This window comes from Mytilus edulis, chromosome 13, assembly GCF_963676685.1.
Source record: "Mytilus edulis chromosome 13, xbMytEdul2.2, whole genome shotgun sequence".
Classification (NCBI taxonomy): domain Eukaryota; kingdom Metazoa; phylum Mollusca; class Bivalvia; order Mytilida; family Mytilidae; genus Mytilus; species Mytilus edulis.
The window spans coordinates 51,851,644-51,877,727 of NC_092356.1; the positions used below are offsets into that span (position 1 = coordinate 51,851,644).

Below are 26,084 nucleotides of genomic sequence, written 5' to 3' on the forward strand. Positions count from 1 at the left end.
TGTTAATAACATTATAAATAAACATATATATTATAACAACAATATTCAAACAAAACAAATTACAAAATGTCCAATACATTATTTAAATGGACTGAAGTCATATTTGATATTGTAAATCATACATTCTGTGAAAAAATAATATATCATAACTGAACTCCACCTTTTGAACCGCCAAAGTACGTCTTTGCATATTTTACCTATATATATCTTTTTCCCAATACAAGAACCTATTATACAACTTCTCTCACTAACCATTTTTGAACTTATAAATACTACTGTGGATTCATTTATTTTCGTGGGCACCAATTTTCGTGGATTACGAAAACTTGCATGTTCGTGGATATTAAATTTCGTGGTTTTGCCGAAGTCTGCATATAAGCCTATAGAAAATTTGTTATTCGTTGAACATTTAATTTCGTGGTTCACCTGTATCCACGAAAGCCACGAAAATTGGTATCCAACAAATAATAATGAATCCACAGTATAACAATAACACAGGGAAAACCCAAAGTCTCAACAAAAAGAAATTTAATTTTTTCCTGCAAGATGACAAACAGTAAAGTGACAATTCAACATTCAAAACATATTTGCCTGTTAACAATAAAAATACAAGACAACTAAGTTCAACAATAAACAAAGTATTTTTTGTGTTTCTTATCTCCTTAATTTAACATGTTAAAGGGTATTTTCTACTCAGTGTAAAAATAACCAGCTTTTTACAATACTATTACAAATTGATTTAATATAAATAAAGGGACTGAAAAAGCAGAAAACAAATAATTGGTCTGTGTGCGTTTTTTCAAGATAAATACATGTATTGAAAATTTGTCAGAAAATAAATATTGTGTTCAACTTTCCTACACTTAACATTGGCACATTTTTTCTTTCAAAACCCATGAAAATATAACAAAAATTTCTATAGTTTTGTAAACATGACATTTTTAACTCTACGTGATACATTTAAGGGAAAAAAGTCAGAGTTAGTGTGCAAAATTTTTAAATGGTAGTTCATGGATAAACTTAAAACAAAGCTATAGGATTCCCAATTACTGGCAAGTTTTTTAAGATAGAAGAGGAGAGAACAGTCTTAAATGAATTAAATATATTTTTATTCAATGAGTATTTTATATTATATATCTTAATTGAAACCTGAAATATTTACATAAATATATACAAAAAAACAATCAGCTAGCTTAACCTATAATCAAAACTGTTAACTTATAGATATAGGAAGATGTGGTGTGAGTGTCAATGAGACAACTCTCCATCCAAATAACAATTTAAAAAAGTAAACAATTATTAGTCAATGAAAAGCCTTCAACACGAAGCCTCGGTTCATAAAGGGCCCTTAAATTACTAGTAAATTTTGATAAAATCTGAAAATAAAATTTCAATGACAATAAGATAACATATTTCAAAAGTCAAACTTTACATGTTTTTACAAAATTGTCTACTAAAAAAGACTATTTAGTTTTTTCTTTATTGTCTGCATTAGCTGACCCTCTACTAGATCTACTTTGCCCAAGCAATGAAAGACACTGTTCTTATGAATACTGTCTTTGTAAAGTTTACCACTACCCAACTTCCATGTTGAAAGCTTAGGCCCAGCTTTTTTTAGGTAGGTAATGTCGACTCTTGAGGTCCATATCTTTTCCACAGTTGCAAAGTCATAAGTCTTGCCGCCACTTGCAATGCAGACATTGTCTCCTACTTTAAAATGAACTCCTAAACTGTTTGTTTGTGGAAGCTGTTCTGGGGTATGAGAAGAGACTGACAAAGCAGGAGAAATCATTGGAGGTTGAGTGGGTGAAGTTTGTGGAGAATTTGATGGAGTAGATTCCGGAGACACAGCAGGAGAAGATATGGGTGATGATGTTGCGGAACTCACAATTGAAATATTCCTTTGTTTGAAGGATGCCCTGGCTTGTTTTGGTGGTATTACTGCCTCTCTGGCTTTCTTCCACTGCAATTTTCTAACACTACCGCCAGTTGCTATGGCTAACTCTCTGAAATAAAAAAATAAATAATTAGTATCTCTGTACTTCTATTAAACCTAAGTTTGTAAATATTTATACAGATTTTCTTTTTATAAGTAATTTGTTTTTTATATAGTTAACTCGTCAACTGAAATGTTATTATTTGTTTTAGCTGTTATGACTAATGCATCAATATTTCAGAATATGCTGCATTATAACACACATCTTTCACTAGTATATAACTTAAAATATTGAATTGTTAACAACAACAAAGGTGTTTAAAATAACAATAATAATAACTGTTATCATATTGCATAAAAGATTCAATTATCTCCATTTTTTAGTTGGTGTCCAATGTTAGCCACAATGGGGAAATATTAACATCAGAGGGTGAAAGGGTCTTTTTTAATTTTTCATAATAAAACCATTTAATTTTATAGAAATTTGGGAATAATAAGCAAGTTCACAAGTCTTCCAGACTTCTTCATTCTATTATTAGGATCAGGAACTGACATTTCATAAACAGAATTCTTAATTTGATTAACTGAAAGATTTTTTTTTACTTCTATATCTCATATATATTGCGTACACCTTTAATTCACGGTTTGCATGAAAGCCAGTACCGGAAACATGGAATGTAATAACTGAACAAGAAATCTCAGAAGACCTCTAAGAAGTAAAAAGAAACTGGTATCATCATCTCATTCTGTAAGGTAAGTTTATTTGCCAGTATTTGTTTCCTGTTTCTTTAATTGTTTATATAGAACAGAAGTGGCAAAGGTTCACTGAAGATATATCTATCAACAACTGTTAATTTTATTAACATTTTCATATCAACTCCCTGAGTAAACTATGTCACTTATTCACTTGTCTAAAGTAATCGAGAGCATGCAATTCTGTGATTTATATACATGTCATTTGTTTTCAATTTTAAAATTTATTCAGACCATTTATTGGATTGTTAAACAGGTGTTACTCTTGGTCTTCTTATAACTTGCAATGCAGCCTGGCTTATATATAACCTGATTAAGGGGGCTCTTGGGTCTAAAACATTTTTATTTATATGATATAGGATTTCGCTATATTTTTCTATTTATAAATGAACTTTATCTTATTCTTAATAGATAAATACAAAAATTTGGTCACCATTCATTTCGGCTCACAATCTTAAAAAAAAAGCACATTTTTTGTAAATGTCCTTTTTTTCTGTCAAACTTATAATAAGAGAAACAGTAATATCAAAATAGAAAAAAAAAATTACAGAAATCAATTAAACTTATACAATTATTTAATTTATGAACAGCTTATTCGAAAAAAAAAAACAATAAAAATATAGTTCACCTATGATTTAAAAAAAATATTTCAATTTTAATACCAAAAAATGGCATTTTTGCATCAAAGGGAGATAATTTAGAGCTTTTTCAATGATATTTACATTTTAAATGTCACCTGGGGCCAACACAGAAAGATTTTTTGGAATGATTTTTGTACCATATGATAAAGTAACAATTACTAAGGATAATTAATAAAATTTGTAATAAAAAATATATGTTTAATTTTTTTCTGAAAATCTTACACCCTAGAGCCTCCTTAAAGAACATGTATGTGCTTGTCCCAAGTCAGGAGCCTGTAATTCAGTGGTTGTCGTTTGTTTGTGTGTTACATATTTGTTTTTCGTTCATTTTTTTTACATAACTAAGGCGGTTAGTCTTCTTGTTTGAATTGTTTTACATTGTCTTATCGGGCCTTTTATAGCTGACTATGCGGTATGGGCTTTGCTCATTGTTAAAGCTGTACTATGACCTATAGTTGTTAATGTTTGTGTCATTTTGGTCTTTTGTGGATAGTTGTCTCATTGGCAATCATACCACATCTTCTATTTTATATAACTCAAGAATGTTGTATGCTACGCCCCATTATTTTTTAAACACATTACAGACAAACATGTACTGACATTCTTAGGACAAAGGTAAACAACACCCTTTTGACCTGGTGGCAGGAGCATGAATTATGCATACACTTCTTAAAACAAAATTATACTCACTTGGTTTTTTCATATCCCTTTTGGTTGTACATTCTTTTTCTGAACCTTGTTCTAACTTTTTCTCTGGTTCTAGGTGTATCTGGTAGATCATTAATGAAGTTGATAACTTCTGAAACACTGTCCTCAAAAGTTTTGTCAGATGTGCTGCTCAGTTTGGTTGTATGGAGGACACTGGTTATCTGGTTCTACAATGATGAATAAATATGATAAAATGAATGATAATATTACAGAAAGAAATTAAGGAATAAGTTCTACAGTACAGTTCTGATGTACTGACATTCACTTAGTGTGACACACTATATTTTCAATGTCCAATAAACCATGAAATTTGGTCAGAACACTAATTTGACTTACAACTAATAAGGATCAGGAGCCTGTAATTCAGTGGTTGTGGTTTGTTAATGTGTTACATATTTATTTTTCGTTCATTTTTTTACATAAATAAGGCCGTTAGTTTTCTTGTTTGAATTGTTTTACATTGTCTCATCCGGGCCTTTTATAGCTGACTAAGCGGTATGGGCTTTGCTCATTGCTGAAGGCCATACATTTACCTATATTTGTTAATGTTTGTATCATTTTGGTCTTTTGTGGATAGTTGTCTCATTGGCAATCATACCACATCTTCTTTTTTATATGTCCTAAAAGTTTAAAGTAGCTGTGACTTAAACGTCATTGAAATCTACCTTGACCGGAAACTTTAACAAGAAAAGATGCAACAATCTTTACTGACAGAAAGATCTAGGAACATGGAAAATAGAGAACATAGAAATAGCAGATCATGGACATTAAAATTGACATTTATTTTAAAACAACAAGAATTATCCATTTTGCCCTTAAAGGTCCATTTAAGGCCATAATTACATGCCCAGGTTCATCTTGCAATTTTCAGTGTTTGTATCCAATTTTTTTTTTTTTTTTTTTTTAGATGTGACCATAACTGATAAATTGTCAGAAGTGATGTTGTAATATTAAAAATATGCGACAATCTTATCATTTTCTTGCAATAAATTGAAAAAACTTCATGAGACTTTCTATAAATTATTACTTAAACTCTTATATCAGTTTTAAAATTGAGAAAGAAAATGGGGAATGTGTCGAAGCGACAACAACCTAACCATAGAGCAGACAACAGTTTTGTATAATATGAGATTTAAATCTAATGAGTAATTATGACGTATGAAAGTTTTTACTCCAATTTTATGGTTCACTGACCTGACCCCTATTTCTGTTTACAGTTATATATATAGTCATTGTGCTGTCAGTTTATTTTTGATATATGAGTTTGGATATCCCTTTGGTACCTTTCCCCTCTCTATTCAGGTGCAGATCCAGCTATTTTTTTGCTCCCAGGGGGGTCGAAAACCAAGAAATATGTCTGGGCCTTTTATAGCGGACTATGTGTGTGGGCTTTGCCCATTGTTGAAGGCCATACAGTGAACTGTAGATGTTAATTTCTGTGTCATTTGATCCTTTTGAGAGTTGTCTCATTGGCAATCATACCACACCTTCTTTTTTTCTATTAAGGGGGCTTGCAAGTCTAAATAATTATTTTTTTCAAACAAAGGATTTCACTATTTTTCTATAAATAAATTATCCTGTTCTTAATGGAAATAAATAAATAAAAATATGGGGTCACTGTTTATTTCAGCTCACAATCTACCTTTGAAAGCAGCATGCATTTTTTTTAGGTACTTTAAATTCAGAAATTATTGTGAGGTTTTTAATTTTATTATTGCGATTAATGCGACAGAGTTGTAAACGCAATAATTAAAACTCACTTTTTGTAATATTTTAACTGAATAAAGCATGACTTTTCTCAAAATCGTAAAAATCAAAATCACATTTAAGTTTAAAATGACAAAATCGCAATCATACACACGCAATAATTTCTGAATTTACAGTACTTTTCTGTTGAACTAATAGGAGAAAAAAAGGGTAAAATTGAAACAAAAAAAGAATCAAACTACAGAAATGGTTTAAATCTTACAATATTAAATTTAAGATCAGTTCATTTGAAAAAAATATAGGTCACTAATGAGGTAAAAAAGTTATTTTAATTTCTATGCAAAATAATGGCATTTTTTACCAACGAGGGAGCTTTTTTAATTATCTAAAAAATCTTAAAGTCATCTGGGGCCAAAACAACTGTTTTAAAGTAACAATTAATTTTAGATGTAATAAATGAAATGTTTAATGAAAAAAACAAATGTTTCAATTTTTGCAGATTTTTTTGTACCGTTGCATGAGCCTCCTTAAGAACAAATTCCTAAACTGAATAATGAATATGTCATAAAAAGACAATATTTAAAGATCTTGCTTGTATATATTTAAATTATACAATCTTGTATCATTTTTGTCATAAGCATTTTGAAATAAATATGTTCACTGCAATTATGTTCATTTTTTTCTGTGACTTTAAGTCCTTAGACTTCTTCCTGCTTACCTAAAAGTCACATAGTAACATTTGAGTTTCCTTGATAAATTTTGAATCTTATTTTGAATCTTTTTAATTTTATTTCAAATTAACTATTAGGAGATGCTCATACAATTTTACCAAAAAACCTGTTGAAAAATATTAATCATTAATATAAGAAGATTAAATAGGTATCTGGAACTTACTCAGTATATTACACCTATTTATTCATAATCATAATGAAATGTATTCCTATTCTTCATTATTAACAAAAGCTAGGAGTAAATTTTTATCAACGAGTTCAATACTTTACAAATAGCGTACAAGGTTAAGCTGAAAAAAAGTTGGTTTTTTTTGTATGTGGAAAGGTGTATTAATTTTCTCTGACCCAATACATTTGTAGTTTCATATCTTCATGCCGTAGGCAAACATTATCCATTTGAACCATAATCTTTATAAAAAAACTTAGTATTGTTTAAAGTTTTCAAGAAATAAAATTAATTCATGGGCCAAACAATTTTATTTCAAATATCATTCATTAAGTTATAATTCAAAATTAAGTGAAACCTTAATGGCATGTAAAGAATGAACAGATTTATTTAAAACTAAGAAAAATTTCTCCTTAAATACAAAATATCAAAGTACCCTATCATTAAGTGTTATAAGCATTTAAAATAGTGATCGTCAGTATAATAATAATGATAGTCCCAGAAGTGTAATATGCATTAAAAGAAAGGCTTTATTATTTTTTCATAATTTCATCATAATTTTTCCAATTCATTTTATTTTACTTTAATTACATTTTAATTCACTCATTTGTAATTTTCACACCTTTAAATGATCAGTGTACAATTGATGAAGGTAAGAGTTTAATCTTATCATTTTGATCTTAATTTACATCCACAACCTTGACATCTTTATTGCACAATATATTAGATCTTTAAATTTTTTCACACCTTTCGTGTATTACCTATAGTTAAAACTTTTTGCAAAATAAATTTTATTACTTCATCAACCTGATCAAAGGTAAATATTTTTTTAATCCTTTGATTGATGTTTTTTATCAAATCATGAAACAGCATCATTTTACTTTTACCTATGTTTAAAAACTCATTGGCCAATCAGAAAGTCTTAAACACAAACATAAGCAATGCCATATAAATATAACTTCAATTATTTAATTGAAATCCATATCTCATAATCCTGTCAGTGCATAAATGTTGTTAATCTTGTTTTTTGTATTAAACTATGGGTGTTGCAGTTCCTTTCAAATATGGTGAGTAGACTTAATTTTTTTTTAACTCATACTTGAATATAATTATACTGATTATTATATACACTGCAGAGACAAAACTAAATAGATTTTGATGTTAATTTATGGTTAAAAAATTAAACAATTAGTGAGATACCTTTGAAAAGGCTTTTAAAATATCTAAAGAATAAATAGGGTCACAGTTAAGGCTATTATACAAACAGCAAGATACACAAGTAGATTCCTTCAGAAAATGCACTCTTTCAGAGTCGCTTCCCCTCAAAATGCATTTTCAAACAAAAAACATTGTGCTCTATATATTATAATAATCCTTAAAAACTTGTAAAAATATGAATATACGAGTTAAAACTTTGGCAATTTTTCTTCTAAATGAAAATTCACATTTAATTATCTTGAATTCTTGACATACAATGTATCAGTGTATGAAACAAACAGAAATACAATTTATTTCATCTTGATCATAATATAAGTTTTTTCATATTTAAATTGCAGTCACCCCCACAAGTGTCAAATATCAGGAAAATGAGTTCCATATATCCTATCAATATTTTTAGTCTTTTTTTTCTGCAATAATGTTTCCAAATTTATAGTATAAATTTTCTATTTAAGATTTTTCAAATTTCACTTTTGAACATATTTGTAAAGAATCAAAATTAAGTTCTTTCATATTTAAAAGCAGATGTGGTATGATTCATTATTGCCAATGTGACAATTCTCCACAAGAGACCAAATGACACTTAACTAAATAATCACTGTACAGTCTACTACAATGAGCAAAGCCCATATTGCATAGACGGCTATAAAAGGCCCAGAATTGACAAACTTGTGTAAGTTACAGCATGTACAATTCAGTTTTATTTCATGGATTTAAAATGTTTAAATATTCAAAGTTTTAAGTGCATGGTATCAGAACTGAAAATATATATATATTTGAAGGTCATAATACTGCCTGTTTTACCTAAATAGCTTATAATTTCTTCAATTACAATTCAAAAAGTATTTAAAATTAGCAGGTCATTTAAATAAATATCGATACATAAACAAATAAAACATTTTTAGATAATATTAATTTGTATAAATGGGGCTTAATGCTAAATTGAAGTATTTGATTATTGTTGAAGGCTAGGCAATGTCAGTCACAGTCACCTTCCCTATAAGAACAATTCTAATTGATAAATTTCTCATTATCATGGCTTGTCCTGAATATGTATATGAACTACCACTGATTGTTTAAAGCTAATCCATAATTTGACCCCTATTGGATAACTTTAAAACTTAAATTATACTTTTTTAAATGTTAGAAAATGGGGGAAAACAATAATAAATATATATATTTATGATTGCTGAATGTTAAGATTTTCTGATTATGGTTTATTCAGGCTGATCATCATCTTTTCAACTTTAAATGTGTTCTTTCTGTTGATATACAATGTACAAATTGTAGTATGCTTCTGAATGGTAGTTTTGATCATGCTAAATTAGTACCAGACTAATACAGTATAATAGTATGTTACTTTCTTTCATTGAACACTCTCTATAACGAATGCATAGACCATTATCAATCATACTGATAACTTATTAGTTTGAAAATATCACTTCTAAATGTATGAGAGGATATTTCTGATATGATAAGACCTGTTTTACTTTCTAATAGAAATAAATAATATTAAGATCACATCTGACAATATCTAATCCAACATTCTTTTGATTATAAATGTCTTTAATACAAATTTCCTTTTTTTAAATATTGGTTAGAATTTAGTTTAGAAAATAAAAGAACAGACCCTTAATTTTTTATATTTTTTCAAAGTATGATAGTATTACTACATCTATCATGTCTATACTAGAATGCAATATTACTTTTATTATGTTCAACTGATACTCTTAATTTAAAAAGGTCTAGTAAAATATAAAATACATAATTGTCTTACCTGCAATAGCTTAAAGGCAGTTGTCTTTGGTTTGAAGTAGTCTTCAGTATTCATGTTGAGAACTAAAATATCAGTCTGTGTACCAACACTTTCTTTGGTCAGATTACAGGCACACACTAGTCCAAAAGCCATTTGTACAGCACAGCACTTGCATCTTAGATCACATTTTGGTGGCTGATCTCCTCTGTCAGATTGTGTATTAAAGTTCTGTAGTGTGGCCATAGTTATGTCTTTAGAGGAAGGATTCAGCATCTGAAAATTAAATAAGAAATTTGCAATGTAAATTAAATCACTTTTGTATGCATAATAAAATATTGAAACATGATAATAATTTCAGTGAACTCTTAAAAGATTCAGTAAATTAAGACTTGAGCATAGACATCCTTTTTGATAGACTATTTTATTATTTCAGTCATAGGAATTATTTGAGTATTTTGCCTTTGTAATAGAACAATAATAATTAACTAAGAAATTGTTATTTGCCAAAGATGCGGAAATGTACAGAAATATCACAGTCAAGAGTACTACATACATGTACAAGTTACTTTTATTTTATTTATTTAAAGAATTTATTAGTAAGATACATGTACTTTTAAAAATATACATACAACTTTGATACAAGTGTATTTTATTTAATTTTTCTAATATATTATTTTATTGGCTAATTTAGTTACATGTATGTACCATAGACATTAAATTTTTTAACTTATACAAGTAAAAAAAGTCAAACTTTCTAAATTTCTTTGAGATTTTTTTTATCAAACATGAGTGTCTGTCCTTTACCATATGTTTACAGATGTCATTATTCAACATGTATGTTTAATTTTATCGACAATGAAATTTGAATCTAACAAAATTTACTTATAAGTAGACACAAATAACTTGTACTAGAAGTACCCCTGTACTAGAAGTAACCATGACTGGTTTCTTGAAAACAAATGGTTGTTTTTATAATGACATATTATTGCAAAATGACTTATTAATTTCAGATATAAATGGTTAATATCAATGCTAGACCATCACTTCTCACCATTTACACGGACACCAGTCTTTAGTGTAACCATCTTAACTGTTTTACCCTGGACAAAATAGTTTTAAGTTTATTTATCATGTTTATTTAGCTAATTAACTATATATATATAAATATACTCTTTAAACAAAAAGTTCATATTTCCCCATCTCAGAGTTTTAATTTCATTCTTGTTAGTTGTTTGTATTAAGTAATTATCAACACAAATTATCATAATACATTGTTTGAAAATTTAAAAAAATCAGATTTATATAAAGAAATAGGATGAGGTTAATAACAATAAAATTACAGATGGAAACAAGGAATGTCACAGAAAAACAACCCGACCAAAGAGTAAAAATTTATTTGTGAAAGAAAAAAGTAGCACAACATGTTTACCGGTACATGTATGCATTGGTAAAAGAGAAAGCTAATAAATAATTATGACTTTTGAGAAAGATCTTTGGAAAAAGGGAGATGGTACAAATGGGATAATCTCTGTTAAAAAGATATAAAAAGTACTAGATTTGGCAACACTATATTTGTCTACTATAATGCCACTTCTGAATTTCATGTTTAATTGTCGACTTAATTCCACCATATGATAATACAATGTAGATACTACTTTTTGAAACACTAGTGTGATTTTGCTGGGAGCAAATAAAAAGAAAATTATGCCTGTCAATATTTATTATTAAAAAAAGTTCTCGCTTGGCTTTAATTAATGGGAAAAAAGTCCTTGCCCTGCTTAAAAAAACTTAAGTACACATATGATATTTTTTTATGAAATCAATAATACATGTACATATCAGAGTTGATATTTCAACTAAAATGCATATATATTTCAATATTATAAAGACTTAATTTTTGTGAAGGAAGTCAACTTAGGAGCACTGTGATTGGATCCAAGGGTACAATATTTTTTTTTATCTATCTATGAGTCAATGGCTGTAGTTTGTATATTTCCAAATTCAATTTTGAAACCTTTTGAAATATTATATAAATATTCATTAATTTGGTGTTAAATGACTGTGGGCATCAGACTTCAGTTATGTTTTTACTTTTTTGAAGCTTAGTACATTTGATTTTTATCACAAAGTATAGAAATGTTTCACTGAGAACATTAATACTGTTTCGAGAAAAAAGTCCAAAGTCATCATAATACGTCAAATTGATGGGTAAATAATTAAACTGTATATTCGGATTTCAATATAAGCTATATTGTATAATCTGCACCAAACTATTGTTCTTTTGTATTTGTTTTTACCTTTCACAATGATTAATTTAATTGGAAACTCAAGAATTCAAGTAGAAACAAATATTTTAACTGGGTTATTTGCCTTATATTCAGACAGACAGACAGACAGAATATTTTATTTTTTTATTTTATATTTGCTTTGTAATTCCCTAAATGTATCACTTGGATATTTCTCTATAGCCATAATCTATTAAAATAAGAAATGTTAAATTGTCCATCTAAGAAAAAAAGAGACCAACCTGAGCTGAGGCTTAATTTGGATAGAATTTATATTCTCCTGTGTAAAGAATTGTTCACATTCTTGGCAATTCATTCAGCAAATATTTCAATATCGCTTCATTTAGTAGTTTCTATTTTTTTTTTTATATCAGGCATATATACATTTTTGTCATTTCAACTGTTTGCAAGGACTTTTGTTGGAGATTAATACTCCCAAGGGACATAATTCAGCTGTATCATAGATTACGTTGACATTCTTTTAATGCTCAAAAATTTAATTTTACACAGGTAACTTTTATCTAAAATAGGTGAATCTTCTGGAGTAAACAACAACTTTAAATGATAAATACTACTTCATAAAGTTTGACCTCACGGGTGTAGTAAAATTTGTTGATTGATGCATGTGGCTATTCTAGTAAATGAATTAATCTACTAAGCGAGAGACTTTTTGAAAGGCTAATGCTTGTTTATAATACAATTGAAATTATTTTCTGTTTACTTTAAGCATTTGTTTACCATACGTTATGCTATGTTTAATTCACATCATTTTTAGTTTTCAGATATTTTATTTATTACAGACAATGTACTATAAGCAATTTAATATTATTTATGCCCCACCTACAATAAAAGAGGGGCATTTTGTTTTCTGGTCTGTGCCTCCGTTCCTTTGTCCGTCAGTTAGTATGTCTGTGAGTTTGCTCGCACCACTTCAGGTTAAAGTTTTTGATCAAGGTAGTTTTTTAAGGAAGCTGAACTTGATACTAAGTACACTTGTTGTTTATGATATGATCTTTCCAATTTTAAAGCCAAATTAAACTTTTGATCACAATTTCATGGTCAACTTTTCAGAGAAAATGAAAGTGGGAGTTTAAGGTTTAAGTTTTTGGTCAAGGTAGTTTTTGTTGAAGTTGAAGACACAAAAACACACAAAAATGTATTGAAGCTCTGTATTAGGTTTTATTGGTTTACATTCAATTGTGCTTTTTTTTCTTTCATTTTTTTCACAGAAATAGCAAATATGTGTATAATAAATAAGAACATTTAGACCTGTTAAATATCAAGATTTTTTATACTTAACAACATCAAATTGCAAAATAGGGCCTTGCTTATGCTCAGAAAAATAAAATATGATATATAAAGCAAAGCAACATTATCTGATTATTAGAAAATATGATAAAAAAAAATAACTTTACTTTTAAAAATGCAATATTCATGTTCATATTCATAAACAGGTGAGAAAATAATGAAACTAAAATGAGTTGAAATGGTTTATTGGGTCTATAATGGTTGTGTTTGATTATTATAATTTATACAGAGTAATTAACACTCCTCCCCTCTTTTTCTATCTGTCCTCCCAAATAAAAAACCGAAATAAGTAACTTTACTAGACAGATTTGAATGCCTTATATTAATTATTCACATGTTAATTATTTAAACTAATTACTATAGTGTATTTGCAACTCACCGTATTTTGCTGGTATGACATCTGACTTGTTGATGTACTACTAGTTGGCAGAGAATAAGTTGGCTGGTATTGATGCATTATCTGGTTGTTACTTCTCACATTGTTAAGAGGTGTAAAGGTTGGCTGGTAGTGACGTTGATATTCCATGTTGACAAGCAAACAATGATGTGCAAGAATTCAGTTTTACTTTTTATATAAGGTTAAAAAGATGATAATTGATTGGTTAAACATCTACTTGTGTTTTCTATTTGAAGTTTTACAGGTGTTATAATAACGATGAACATGGCTTCAATGCCAAGCTGACATGTGTATAGCTCTTGTAAATAGAAAATGCCATTTCTATTGTGTTTTTAATTTTATGATTGGCTTTGTGAAGCCATTCAAATATATCCTGATAGGAAACTTCAAATGATGAAAGGTTTTTTGCAAATTCATTAAATGTTTGGATTGTTTTTCCTAATTGCTATCAAAACAACATTTAAATTATTTTACTATGTATAATACATTTGAAATGTTGTGTACAAATATATTTGCAATGTTAATGATATGCATTAATTACAATCAGAAGTTTTATGTTTATAATACATTTATATTTATAATTAAAGTGTTTTTGAATAAATATAAATGTAAATTATTTTCCTGCATCCTTGTGCATTATATGTAAAGCGGTTTTGTGTTAACATTTTTAAATAGTACTATTAACTTTAAAGTTTATAGCCCTAACCAGAAATATTCTTTAATATATGATTATGTGAAACAATTTATTTGCAAAATTTGTCAAATAAAAATTAATTCAACAGAATCAAAAGACTTGGTAATCTATGAAAATCCACAGTCAGTCTGTGGATGATGAGATTCACTTAATTTCATTATGTCCAAGAAAAGCTAGATTATAACTTAAATTTTACTTTCAAATTCTACACAAAATTAAAAAAGTATAAAATTTAAGCTTAACCTTTAGAAAGCATATTTCCATAATTTTTACCTTGTTATATTCATATGGCACATAACCATGACAAGAGCACCAGAACTAGTATAGCAATTTAGTAGGTTGATTTTTTTAATTTTGTTTCATAATTATTTATTTTTTATATCTTATCAAAATGACTTTTTTTCCTTGAGGTTTTGTGACTTTTTTTGTTTATGTTTCTACTCTATATTAAACAAACCAGTACATGTATTATTAAATGTAACACTTCAATCCTTCATAATTAATAATTTACAAAAAAGTTCCATTTTTTTTTCACAAATGTTTTTAAAATTATAAACTTAAAATTTAAAAGCTCATTAACTATACAAATTCTTGAATGCATCAACAAAAAAATCTTTTGATATAATTTTTGTTTTTCAATTAAAATAATTGACAAGAAGATTAAGATTGTTTAAAAACTGATACACTGTGGTCTTGATCCAAATGTGTTTTTAAATTATAAACTTTGTTTATAACTTGTATAAAAACACTAATCCTATCCTATCCACTGGAATTAATGGTGAAAGTTCAGTTTATAATTTTAGTTCAATTAGTCCAGTCAAACTAAATTTTAACCTCAAACTAATTGCAACAGATTTTTTAGCTCACCGAAGGGCCAAGTGAGCTTTTCTCATCACTTGGCGTCCGGCGTCGTTAACTTTTACAAAAATCTTCTCCTCTGAAACTGCTGGGCCAAATTAAACCAAACTTGGCCACAATCATCATTGGGGTATCTAGTTTAAAAATTGTGTCCGGTGTAAAAAGTGAAAATTCTTTGTATCAGACCATACTGTCTGCTTAAACAGTTGAATGTAAGAGCCTTTTTGTGCTCAGATTTATTGCATCATGTCACCTGAGTATAGAAATGATAGAAAAGACACAAATTTTTATTTCCTATAGCTCAAATATGCATTTTTAAATGTAAATATGTGCTACGACCTAAATTGACCCTAAATTATTTTTAGTCTTACTTAGCCTAAGACCCTTTTAAATTAATATGATGTTATTTGTAAGTGTTCTGTCCATTTAAAGTACATTAAATACATATATAACATGTATAAGGATTATTTCTAATCAAAAAGCTTCACAAATTTAAAATTGCTGGAAAATATTACATCTTTATATATTAAAGGTCCCCCTTCATTGGAAAACCTCAATTTTTAGTCATAGGCTCATATAAAGTTGACTTTTGAATAATTATGCTAAGTCTGATGTATCAAATGAGTAATCTATTGCTTTAAATTACATGACATAATGACATATTATATATATAGGCATTTTGAAAGTATTTTTTTGCAATATTTAAATTTTAAAAGCCTCAAATGTTGATAGTTGAAATTTCTCAATTTTAACGTCTGAATTTAACGCGCAAAGTTGAATATAGAATTAATCATAATGTCTTTAATATATATCCTATTGCTATGAAACTTTGTAAGCAGTCTTAGAATATATTAAGCTTTAGTCATACCAAGTTTTATTAAGATTGGTAAACTTTTTCTATCCTATTAGGTCCGAGTACACAGTTATCGTCCTTTGATTTTTGTTGTCCACGAATATAGTCCTTATTGTGGACAGTGTGTTACTTGTCAATTTTTGTTATACCCCTTCCAAATTTATTTCTCCATGTTTTATGCCTCATATAGCAAGTTGGGGGATGAAATGACACTGTAAAAAAATTTGGGTCATACATATTAATGTAAAGTAGTGATAAGGTTCAGCTGAAAAGGTCACAAATTAGCACTTCGGAAGCTGTCAAAACATTTCAAGTCCCCTTAACATAAAATTGTCCATATTTTGAGTAAGAGCTGATGAATTTTTCTATAATTTTGATATAATTTGTCCCAAAAGTAGTACAGCACACTGTAAAAATATTATTTAGAAAGCGCAGGTGGGATTTTTTTAATTTCTATTTATTGTCCATAAGAAATGCACTACGAAATAACTGTGTACTCGGACCACTTGACATGTTGAAAAATTCAATAAATGGTAAAAAAAAGAATTACAAAAATCTAGGTAATAGCTTGATAAAAGATATGAAAACACGTTTAGAGTTGTTTGTTATACTCTAAAGACTCAATACATTCTGATGAATAGAAGCGGAAAAATTATCATTTTGTATCAATTTTTATTGATATTTCTACCATTTTTGTAAGAGTTTTTTAAGTCTTCCTTGAGTAAAATTTATGGGAATTTTTCTGTGTATATTTGGGGTATAATACTAAAGATTAAAAGTTTAGAATCTTCTGTTGCAATTACTTTCAGGTTTGGGTCAAATTTATGCTAGATTTACTGGACTAAATTGTTATTTTTGATCGGGTTGTTGTCACCTGGACACATTTTCCATTTAAATTCTCTATTTTATTCTCAAGTCATTTGCATGATCCATATACCACTGCAGTAGTTACAGTCATTTTTTTTCTCTATTGCAGGATGACATCATCAACATCTTTGTCATATGAAGTATACAGCCATACCATCACCTTAATGGATAACTTGAAGAGACAATGCACATGTTCAAAGTGTAATGGAAAATTTGTCAACATTAAGACTTTCCGAGCTCATTCAAAGAAAATCCATAACACCCATGCTGAAATATCAGACACTCATAGAGAACAACCTGAGATTGTAAGAGAGTCTAAGGAACTTTTAAAAAAAACTTTAATTTTAAATCAGCCACTGCATGAAGGAACTAATAGAACTGTAAAAGATGCCATAGCCGAACATTTATTCATATTTTCATCTAATAATGGAATGTCAAAGACAGCTTTGTCACAGTATCTTCACCACGAAAAGTGTGTTCTACCACAACCAAACAACCTGCCATCCACTTATTGTGAAGCTGTCACTATTATTCAACCATACCTGATGCCAATAGAAAAATTTAAATGCTGTACAAATGACTGTAAAATTTTTCCTATCAGCAGTACCATTCTTGCCTGTCCAGACTGTAATGAAAGTTTGGTGTTTTCAAACAACAGGAACAAAAAAACATTCCAATATATGCCTATAGTACCACGCATAGTTCGTTGGTATGGAACTAGGAACCTGGCAAAGATTCTTTATGCCAACAAGCTTAACACAACTGGCAGGCTAAGCAGCTACACAGATGGCAATATATTTCGACAACAGATGACAGATGGAGTCTTCAAAGATCAGCAACAGCAGAACTGTGTGCCATTGGCTCTTTTTGCTGATGGTGTGAATCCAAATAAGAACCAAACAGTCCAGAAGTCAATATGGCCTCTCATCATCACTTGGATAACACTCCCACAAGAAATGCGATATATTTTAGGACCAATGATGTTGGCAGGTATTGTTCCAGGCTATGGTAGAAAAGAACCAAAATCACTGGACCCTTATATTAACGTTTTAGTTGACGAACTTTTATCAAACATTGAATGTAACTTGTATGACGCCTACACAGATGCACCAGTAAATTTAAAGATTGCTTTATTACAGTATTTATGTGATATACCAGCTTTTTCTAAACTTTTACACTGTTCTGGTCAAGCAGCTATTCGTGCTTGTTTTTTCTGCAAAGATACAGGTGTCCATAGCAGTTCCGTGAATAAAGTATTGCACATATCGAACAGAGAGTTTTTACCCACAGATTCGCCATTTCGGAAAGACAAGACTTTATTTGCCAAGAAAACTGAAGAGGTTGCTCCCAAACCACAAGCATATTCAAGGGAAGAAGAAATGGAAATAAGAAAAGAATATGACAAAAAAAAAAACAATAACCAAAAATGTAAACTACAAAAAGAAACTGGATTTAAAGGGATACATCCACTTCATCGCCTACCATATTTTGACAGGGTGCATCAGATGCAACCAGATGGCATGCACACATTAGCAGATGTCATCAGCAACATTCTTGATCTGATAACAGGCAAATCTGATGGACCTAAAGTTCGCCAGTGCGAAAAAGATTATAATCGATTTAAAGAAACCTGGCCAAAAAGACCATCATCATCAACAACCGAATGTGAGAGACCATCCAAACAGGCAAAGAAATCATCTGTAGATACAGCTGTTCCTGAACCAACACCAAAAGCGCCTCCTTTACCAGCAGCTCCTTGGTTACTAACAAAACAGGATGTTAAATTAGCTGACAACAGAGCAAAGAGTGTTAAATACCCTAAAGGCTTTGATTATACTCCTGCTGACCATTTTACTAGAGCATGGACACTGCGTACAATGCATGGCAAACAACAGGTATTGATTATAAAAATATTTTATTTAATGAATTAGATATGAATACTGTAAGTTCAGAAATTATTGCTTGCATTTATTATTGCACCTTTTTTTGGGGACTAAAATGCAATTTAGATTTTAGCAATATTTAGAAAAATCCTGTTTAATTCATATATATACAAAATTTCCAAAATGCAAGGTTAAGGTGGTACCTTACACTACAGGGAGATAACTCTTTTAAATCGACGAAACATTTTAGGTTGTTGTGTTGTTAAAGGAATATTGAGCTTCTCAATGATCAAAATTAGTGTTTGTCAAAGCAACCATTCAGGGGAGGGAATAATAACTCATAATTAATAATAATTTTAGATAATATTATAATTATTTGAAAGCTGGAAAAAAGTATAACTTTTGTTTATTTCTGATATATATATATATATATATATATATATATTTTGATAAATAAAAAGTCCTTGGTACAGAAAATATAATTTAAAAGTAAAAAACACAAAAAATCACATCATAAATCGAACATTTGTGTTTTTTACTTTTAAATTATATATATATATATATACTGAAAGTATGCCCTATATATCTAGTAATATATATCATTTCATCCAAATGCTTTGAATCTTTGTATTTTAACAAAATGCAGTTACCATGCACAAATGCTATGAAATATTCAATAAAGTGATCTAAAAAAAAATGATTAACTTGAAGATAGAATTTAAAGGAAACCAATTACAAATATGTCAAGTTCCCTAAACTGAGAATTATTGAAAATATCAATTATGACAATTATAAATGTCATTAAAGATAAAAAATTATTTTGAACTTTTGATAAAAGTCAAATGTGTAAATATTGTATTGGGTTTATTAGAGTACAGTTAATTCAGTCATGACAGATACTTGTATGATATAAGTATTTTTTTTTTAGAACATTTGTTAATTCAAACTCAAATAATAGTGAATATTCTCCTTTTTTCATATTTATATAGAAAAATACTTTATTTCAGTTCGTAACCAAGAATATTGCAGCATGGTGTATCAGAGGCCTCCTAGCAAAGCCACAAGAAGAAACCTTATTCAATTTATTTGAAGTGATCAAAAGACTGACACAACCATCCTACACAACTGAGCAGCTTCAAGGACTTATTGAAGACACAAGTACAGCAGTGGTGTTACTTGAAAGGGATTTTCCTTTGACCTTGCAGGTTAGTTTATCTACTTAGATGTATGAGTTCTATATTCATCCGTATTTGCAATTGAAAGAATCAAGTAAACAATAATAATCTACTTTATCATTTTAATTATCTCACACAATTTACAGCAGGAGGCTTACAGTTAATATCCGTACACCCCTGATCAACCAAAATAAAGTTAATTCTTATAAGATTTCAAAACATTTTGTTGATGCCTCTCCTAGGAAATGTAAATGATAAAAAAACAACGAATTGAAACAAGATATTTTGTTTATTGATTAAAAAAGGCATGATTGTTTTAACCATTTAAATAATAATTAAAGATTGCTTACTACTACATGTACTAGCTGCTAAGGAAGATGGAGTTTTATTTACAGCCTTAATTGTAATTGTTCAATCAGATTGTAGATTTTTGCCTCATAAGAATTAGTATATTTTTATGATCTAATTTTCCAAAAGTATGCTTAGAGAGCTGAATAAAACAAATAATATCAGGCACTATTTATTTTAAGTACTTGGGGTGCTATCAACAGTTTTTTCTATGATGTCATATTTTGAGGGGCCATGCATAAGTGACCCTTAGTGGTGGACTGATTTATAAAGATACCTGTATAAAACTAGATATCACTGGAATCAGAATGTTCTCTAGCTTCTTATAACCTTGATAGAAAGTGTACTTTTATCATATTAAAAAAGAAGCCTAATTTGAACATAAAAAACCTGAAATCAGGTTATGTTCATACCCATACAGACGTGCACATTTTATATAATCAAAACTGTATGAAATTTATAGGTTTTAACCAGGCCTTTGAAAAGTACGGTCTCCTGCTCCGAAAACAGCTACAGTGGCTGCAAATATGTTTTAATTTTTCACTGCCTAAAAACAGGATGTTTACAGTGTTGTCTGCCTTCAAAACATGTATATTTAATATAATTTTTAAATTATTTCAATATTCAACCTTTTTTAATTGAAAGCTAATTACTTTAGCATTAATTGAGTAAATAAACAGGGGTTTCCCTCCATGGTTATTTTTAGTCAGGGAATAACCCCTGTTGTTTATATGAAACTGTTTATAGCACCCTTATAAATGTATACATAATTTTAAAAAAAAACGATTAAAGGGCAGATAAATTGCGGAATGATATAAAAATGCAACGTAAGAAGATGTCACATAATTTCAAAAAGCCAACTCTCTCAGTGACCAATTAATGGACTTTCAGTCTGTGCCAAACTGTTTTAGGGTTTGTCTGACCGAAAGAGAAATCTGGGTTTTTGTACATATATATTCAAACAAAATATTTCAAAATTTCTGTCTGTCCGAATGATTTTTTATCTGCCATTTTGTCGTTCAGACAGAGTTTGGGATACACTTGACTTTGATGTTAATAATTAAACATGATGCTTGTTGAAATATCAATTAAAATAAGCACATTCAATTATTTCCCTTGCAATAATTTCCTTCACACACATCCTGGAGTTGTGTATAGCTGATGTGTTAAGTTTCATCAGTAACATCATAACAGACAGACACTAAACCAGTGTCAGTACTGAAGTCAGAATTAAGGTTTATATAATTTTCTTTTCAGATGTAGTACTATATAATACCGAATGAATTTATAATTTTTCATTTGTTTAAAATATTTTTATTTGTAGAATATCACAACACACCTGCTACATCATATCCCAGAGGGTTATGAAGACTATGGACCATTGTATGATAGATGGCTTTATCCTTTGGAACGAGCAAACAGTTGGGTGACCAGACAAATTTTACAACATGGACATGAAGAATCAACAGTGATGCAGACATACCGGGTAAGTTAAAACAGAATTGAATAACATAAAAAAGAAGATGTGGTATGATTGCCAATGAGACAACTGTCCACCAGAGACGAAAACATTAAAAACTATAAATCACCGTATGACCTTCAATAATGAGCCACAACGAGCAGACCACAACATCTTATATATAGATGATAGGTTATAAAATGAAGGCGTTTTGAGTTGCATCAAATTTTCATTTTGGGATTGAAAATGTACTGAGAAAGATGAATAATACTATGAAAACAATATGTGCAGAGTTATGGTCCTTGGACTTTGAAAATTCACTCAAATCATTACTTTCTACCTTTTTTTTTATCTTCTTTAAGATATTGACTTGATATTTGTTTATACTTTACACCTTGACAAGTGATAGTCAAAGCATTTTGTTGCAGTGTAATGAAATTTTATAAGTAGGGATCTATGTTTTGCCTTACAATACGCTCAAAATGCTTGGTGAAATTTGAATCAAGGTTCATATTAGCAAGTTATATTGTGTGTTGCATTTTCATAATTATCACTAAAATTAAACCATTAAAGACCAAAGAACGGTTTCCACAAAAAACCTTAGCTCATACCAAACAACTTCTACTAAGGGCCCCAAAAAATGACTAGTGTAAAACCATTAAAATAGGAAAACAACAGTCTAATTTTTATAAAAAAACGAGAAATGAAAAGAAAAATGAACCAAATCAACAAACGACAACAACTGAACACCAGGTACCTTATTTAAGACAGTTGTAAACAAATGCTTCAGGTTTAAAAGTCAACACATATGTTTTTAGTCTAACACAAGACAGACATGATTTATATGGTTGTCGCATTTTTCTTGAGATACTGCATATGAGGGTTCACATGAGCACCCTATATAATAATGATGGTTTTCAGCATTTAACATTATCTATATACAATTTGCTGATTTGGCTTTCAAGAGTTAAGGAATACAGCCTTGTTAAGATACAATTTATCACATCTCATTCACTTACTCTAGTATGCATAAATTAATTTCCTTAATTCATATTTCAGATATACGATTGGAGCTCTCACAATATTTTGAGTGGTGAAATTATAAATTACAGCAGACAAACAAGTCTGTGTCGCTTGGCAGAAAAAGTAAACTCCATTCACCATCAAGATATATCTACAGCATCTACGAAAAGATTCATATTGCAAAGTGAGGATCTATCAATTCTAAAAGACAATTACAATAATATATATGACCAAAATTATGAGTTATTTGACATAGACCCAGTGGTCACATATCTAAAGTTCAGCCAAAGACAGGATGCCGAGTTAAAAAGACAAATTTTCTTCTCAACAACAGAGCATCAGACGACAGCATCACGCTCACATGACTATTGTGTTAGTGTTTCGCATAGGACAAACCGTCGCTTTGGCACAATTTCTAAGATTTTCAAACACAACCATTTAGATAAAGCTACCATGTGGGTAAAATTGGAGATGTTTCCCATTCCGGAACAATCTGGACTATTCTTGGTCACCGATGACAGAAAGATTGACACACATATATTTAGCTTTGATAAAATAAGCAATCCAGTTGTATTTGCTTCAGAAGACAATAAAATATGGTTTTTAAATGTTTAGATATGCATTTATACATGTACATGTATTTTGTATGAAGTAGATAAATAGTTTATATACTTGGAAAGGTACATTGTTATGTATTTTCTTGCTGTATATAGAACGAGTTGTTCAAAAGAAAAAAATAAATGGATAAAAAGAGATTTTTTAAATGGAAGTCAACTTTGCTTTTTTCTATGAGATATTCCTTTCAAAGGGTGTATTACGTTTCCAACATTTTTTTGCATTACTTTTCCAAAATAATAGTTGCACCTTAACGCATTTACCTGTATTTCACCTGTAAAAAATGGTAATAATAATATATAAGACTTAATATTATTATAGTATTTCTTAGTAATTTGTAATTAATGAGTTCCTTCAATAGGTAGATAATTATTGCATTATCCAAAATATTTAAACAAATACCATACATTTTGTGTTTTAGAGACATTTTTTTTCAACTGAGCCATTTAAGGGGAGATAACTCTTTTAGTAAAAAAAAGTTACTGGTCTGATTGGGATTTTTTTTAAATTTTACTTGTATCAAGAAAGCAGTTCAGTGACACCACTTTTTCTTTTTTTTTCTTTATACATATTATAAAACCTATCTTCTCACAATTTCTTTCAATGAAAGTTCTATCTCATAGATTTTTTTTTGCACAAAAATGTGTTTTTGCATGATCCTACAATTTTTCAATGACTCATAGTTTTAAAAATAGCACAGAGGCCCATTCTTTCTATTATATTTTTTAAAAGAGCATATAAAAATCTTCAATTTAGCAAAGTATAAAAAAAATGAATCTCAGGAAACTTACATATGATCTGCCTTAACATTGTGAGTACTTTTTAAAAGTTATCATGTAGAAAGTGGACCCATATTTGATGAATTCAGTTTTTTGTTATATCTTTTATATAAATTTGCATATGTTTGATTTATTTTTTGGACACTCAATTTTATGTCCTGATTTGGTTTCGGTCAGTATTATCAATTTAAAAAGCAATGAGGATAACGACTTCTATAAAAATTCAGAAACGTAGTGTCAAAACATTTAAAATGTGGAAACCAAAACACACATTTCACATCCTACTTTTTTCTGTAATTGAAAAAAAAAAGTTCCGAGCTTTCAAATTACAACCATTGTACAGGATATTTATTCTGCTTTATTTCTCTTTCTAGAATTTACTGTTCTTTTTCAAGTTACACTTAAATTATTACTACTGAAACAAAATTTTGGCAATTAAATATTTTGTATTAAAATGTTTATATGTAAATATTTTGATAAGAACAAAAATTAATATTGGTATGAAAATGTTACAAATACAAATGTGAGTATGGTTAAATATAAACCTATTTAAATATGGGTTACAAATGTTAATTTATACATATAATAAATAAGTGCTTAATGATTGAAATCACTCATACTGTAGACATATTTCATTTTACATGCATAATATTCAATGTTTGTATGGCTAATAAACAATTATTGACCAAATTGTTGTTTTTATAATTTGCATTGTGATATTGTATTCTAATTCTTTTAGTCTAGTTAAGCCATAATAGAAATGAAAACAAATCAGCTCAAAAAAGTGTTTATGACTGTAAGACTGCGTCGATACACAATTCAGATGAAATTTATAGTTGAGAATGTGTCTAGACATATTAAGACATCATTAAGAATGTCGAGATTGTGTCGAGACATATTCATACATCATTAAGAATGTCGAGAATGTGTCGAGACATATTCATACATCATTAAGAATGTCGAGAATGTGTCAAGACATATTCAGACATCATTAAGAATGTCGAGAATGTGTCGAGACATATTCAGACATCATTAAGAATGTCGAGAATGTGTCGAGACATATTCAGACATCATTAAGAATGTCGAGAATATGTCAAGACTTATCGAGACAAATTCAAGACAGTCGAGAATAGGTCAAGACAAATCAAGACACATTTTAGACTGTCGAGAAAGTGTCGAGAAAAATCGAGAAACAATACAGATAGTCGAGAACAATGTCGAGAATATAAATACATATTTCAGACAAATTAAGACTTTGTCGAGAATTTTTACAAAAATTTCATACAAAACGAGAATGTCGAGTAAAAGTTCATGCAAATCGAGACAAAAACTGGTCTTTTCAGACTTTTGGAGTTTTGTAGTGTTATTTAAAAAGGTTTCATGAAATTCTGTTGTTTAAGAGGAGTTGTGATGACAAACTGTTCCAGAACTACATTAAAGTAAATATGTACAAAGGGGTGTTACTGCTAGAAAAAAAATTGAATCGTAATTTCTTGTCGATATGCACATCTACATAGTATGTCCTTATCATCAAAAAGGGTTTCATGAAATGATGTTGTGTAGTTTAAGATGAGTTGACAAACTTGCAGTAGTACATTGAAGCAAATAAGTTAAAGTGGGCATAACTTTTAGAAAGAAACAAAAATCCTGTCGATATGCACATCTACATAGTACGTCCTTGTTATCCAAAAGGTTTCATGAAATTTTCTTCTGTGGTTTGAGAGGAGTTGCGATGACAAGAAACAGGACCGACGGACTGACGAACTGACGGACGGCAGACAGACGGACTGGTTTAAAACCTTATGTATCTCCGCAACTTCGTTCGGAGTAAGAACGATAAATAAAATATTTATCTTTTTTAATAACCTATAATGATAAAAGTCTGTTATTCAGCTATCATCGGTGGAGAATGACAACAAATAAT

General features: G+C 29.2%; 3 protein-coding genes across 3 annotated transcripts; 2 read left to right on the plus strand and 1 right to left on the minus strand.

The window, feature by feature from the left end:
* Positions 1–138: 138 nt before the first annotated feature.
* On the minus strand, positions 139–4,863 carry LOC139502041 (uncharacterized). The gene is made up of 2 exons (XM_071291361.1): positions 4,021–4,863; positions 139–2,006 (listed from the first exon to the last, which is right to left on the minus strand). The coding sequence occupies exons 1-2, from the start codon at positions 4,050–4,052 to the stop codon at positions 1,454–1,456; spliced, it is 585 nt and encodes a 194-aa protein (XP_071147462.1). The 5' UTR covers positions 4,053–4,863; the 3' UTR covers positions 139–1,453.
* Positions 2,125–18,952, plus strand: LOC139502040 (uncharacterized). The gene is made up of 2 exons (XM_071291360.1): positions 2,125–2,689; positions 16,988–18,952. Exon 2 carries the CDS (start codon positions 16,989–16,991, stop codon positions 18,807–18,809), a length of 1,821 nt encoding a protein of 606 aa, XP_071147461.1. The 5' UTR covers positions 2,125–2,689; position 16,988; the 3' UTR covers positions 18,810–18,952.
* On the plus strand, positions 18,812–24,850 carry LOC139500388 (uncharacterized). Its single transcript, XM_071289130.1, has 4 exons — positions 18,812–18,820; positions 19,751–19,966; positions 21,609–21,770; positions 22,803–24,850. The coding sequence occupies exons 1-4, from the start codon at positions 18,812–18,814 to the stop codon at positions 23,379–23,381; spliced, it is 966 nt and encodes a 321-aa protein (XP_071145231.1). The 3' UTR covers positions 23,382–24,850.
* The last annotated feature ends 1,234 nt before the right edge of the window (positions 24,851–26,084 follow it).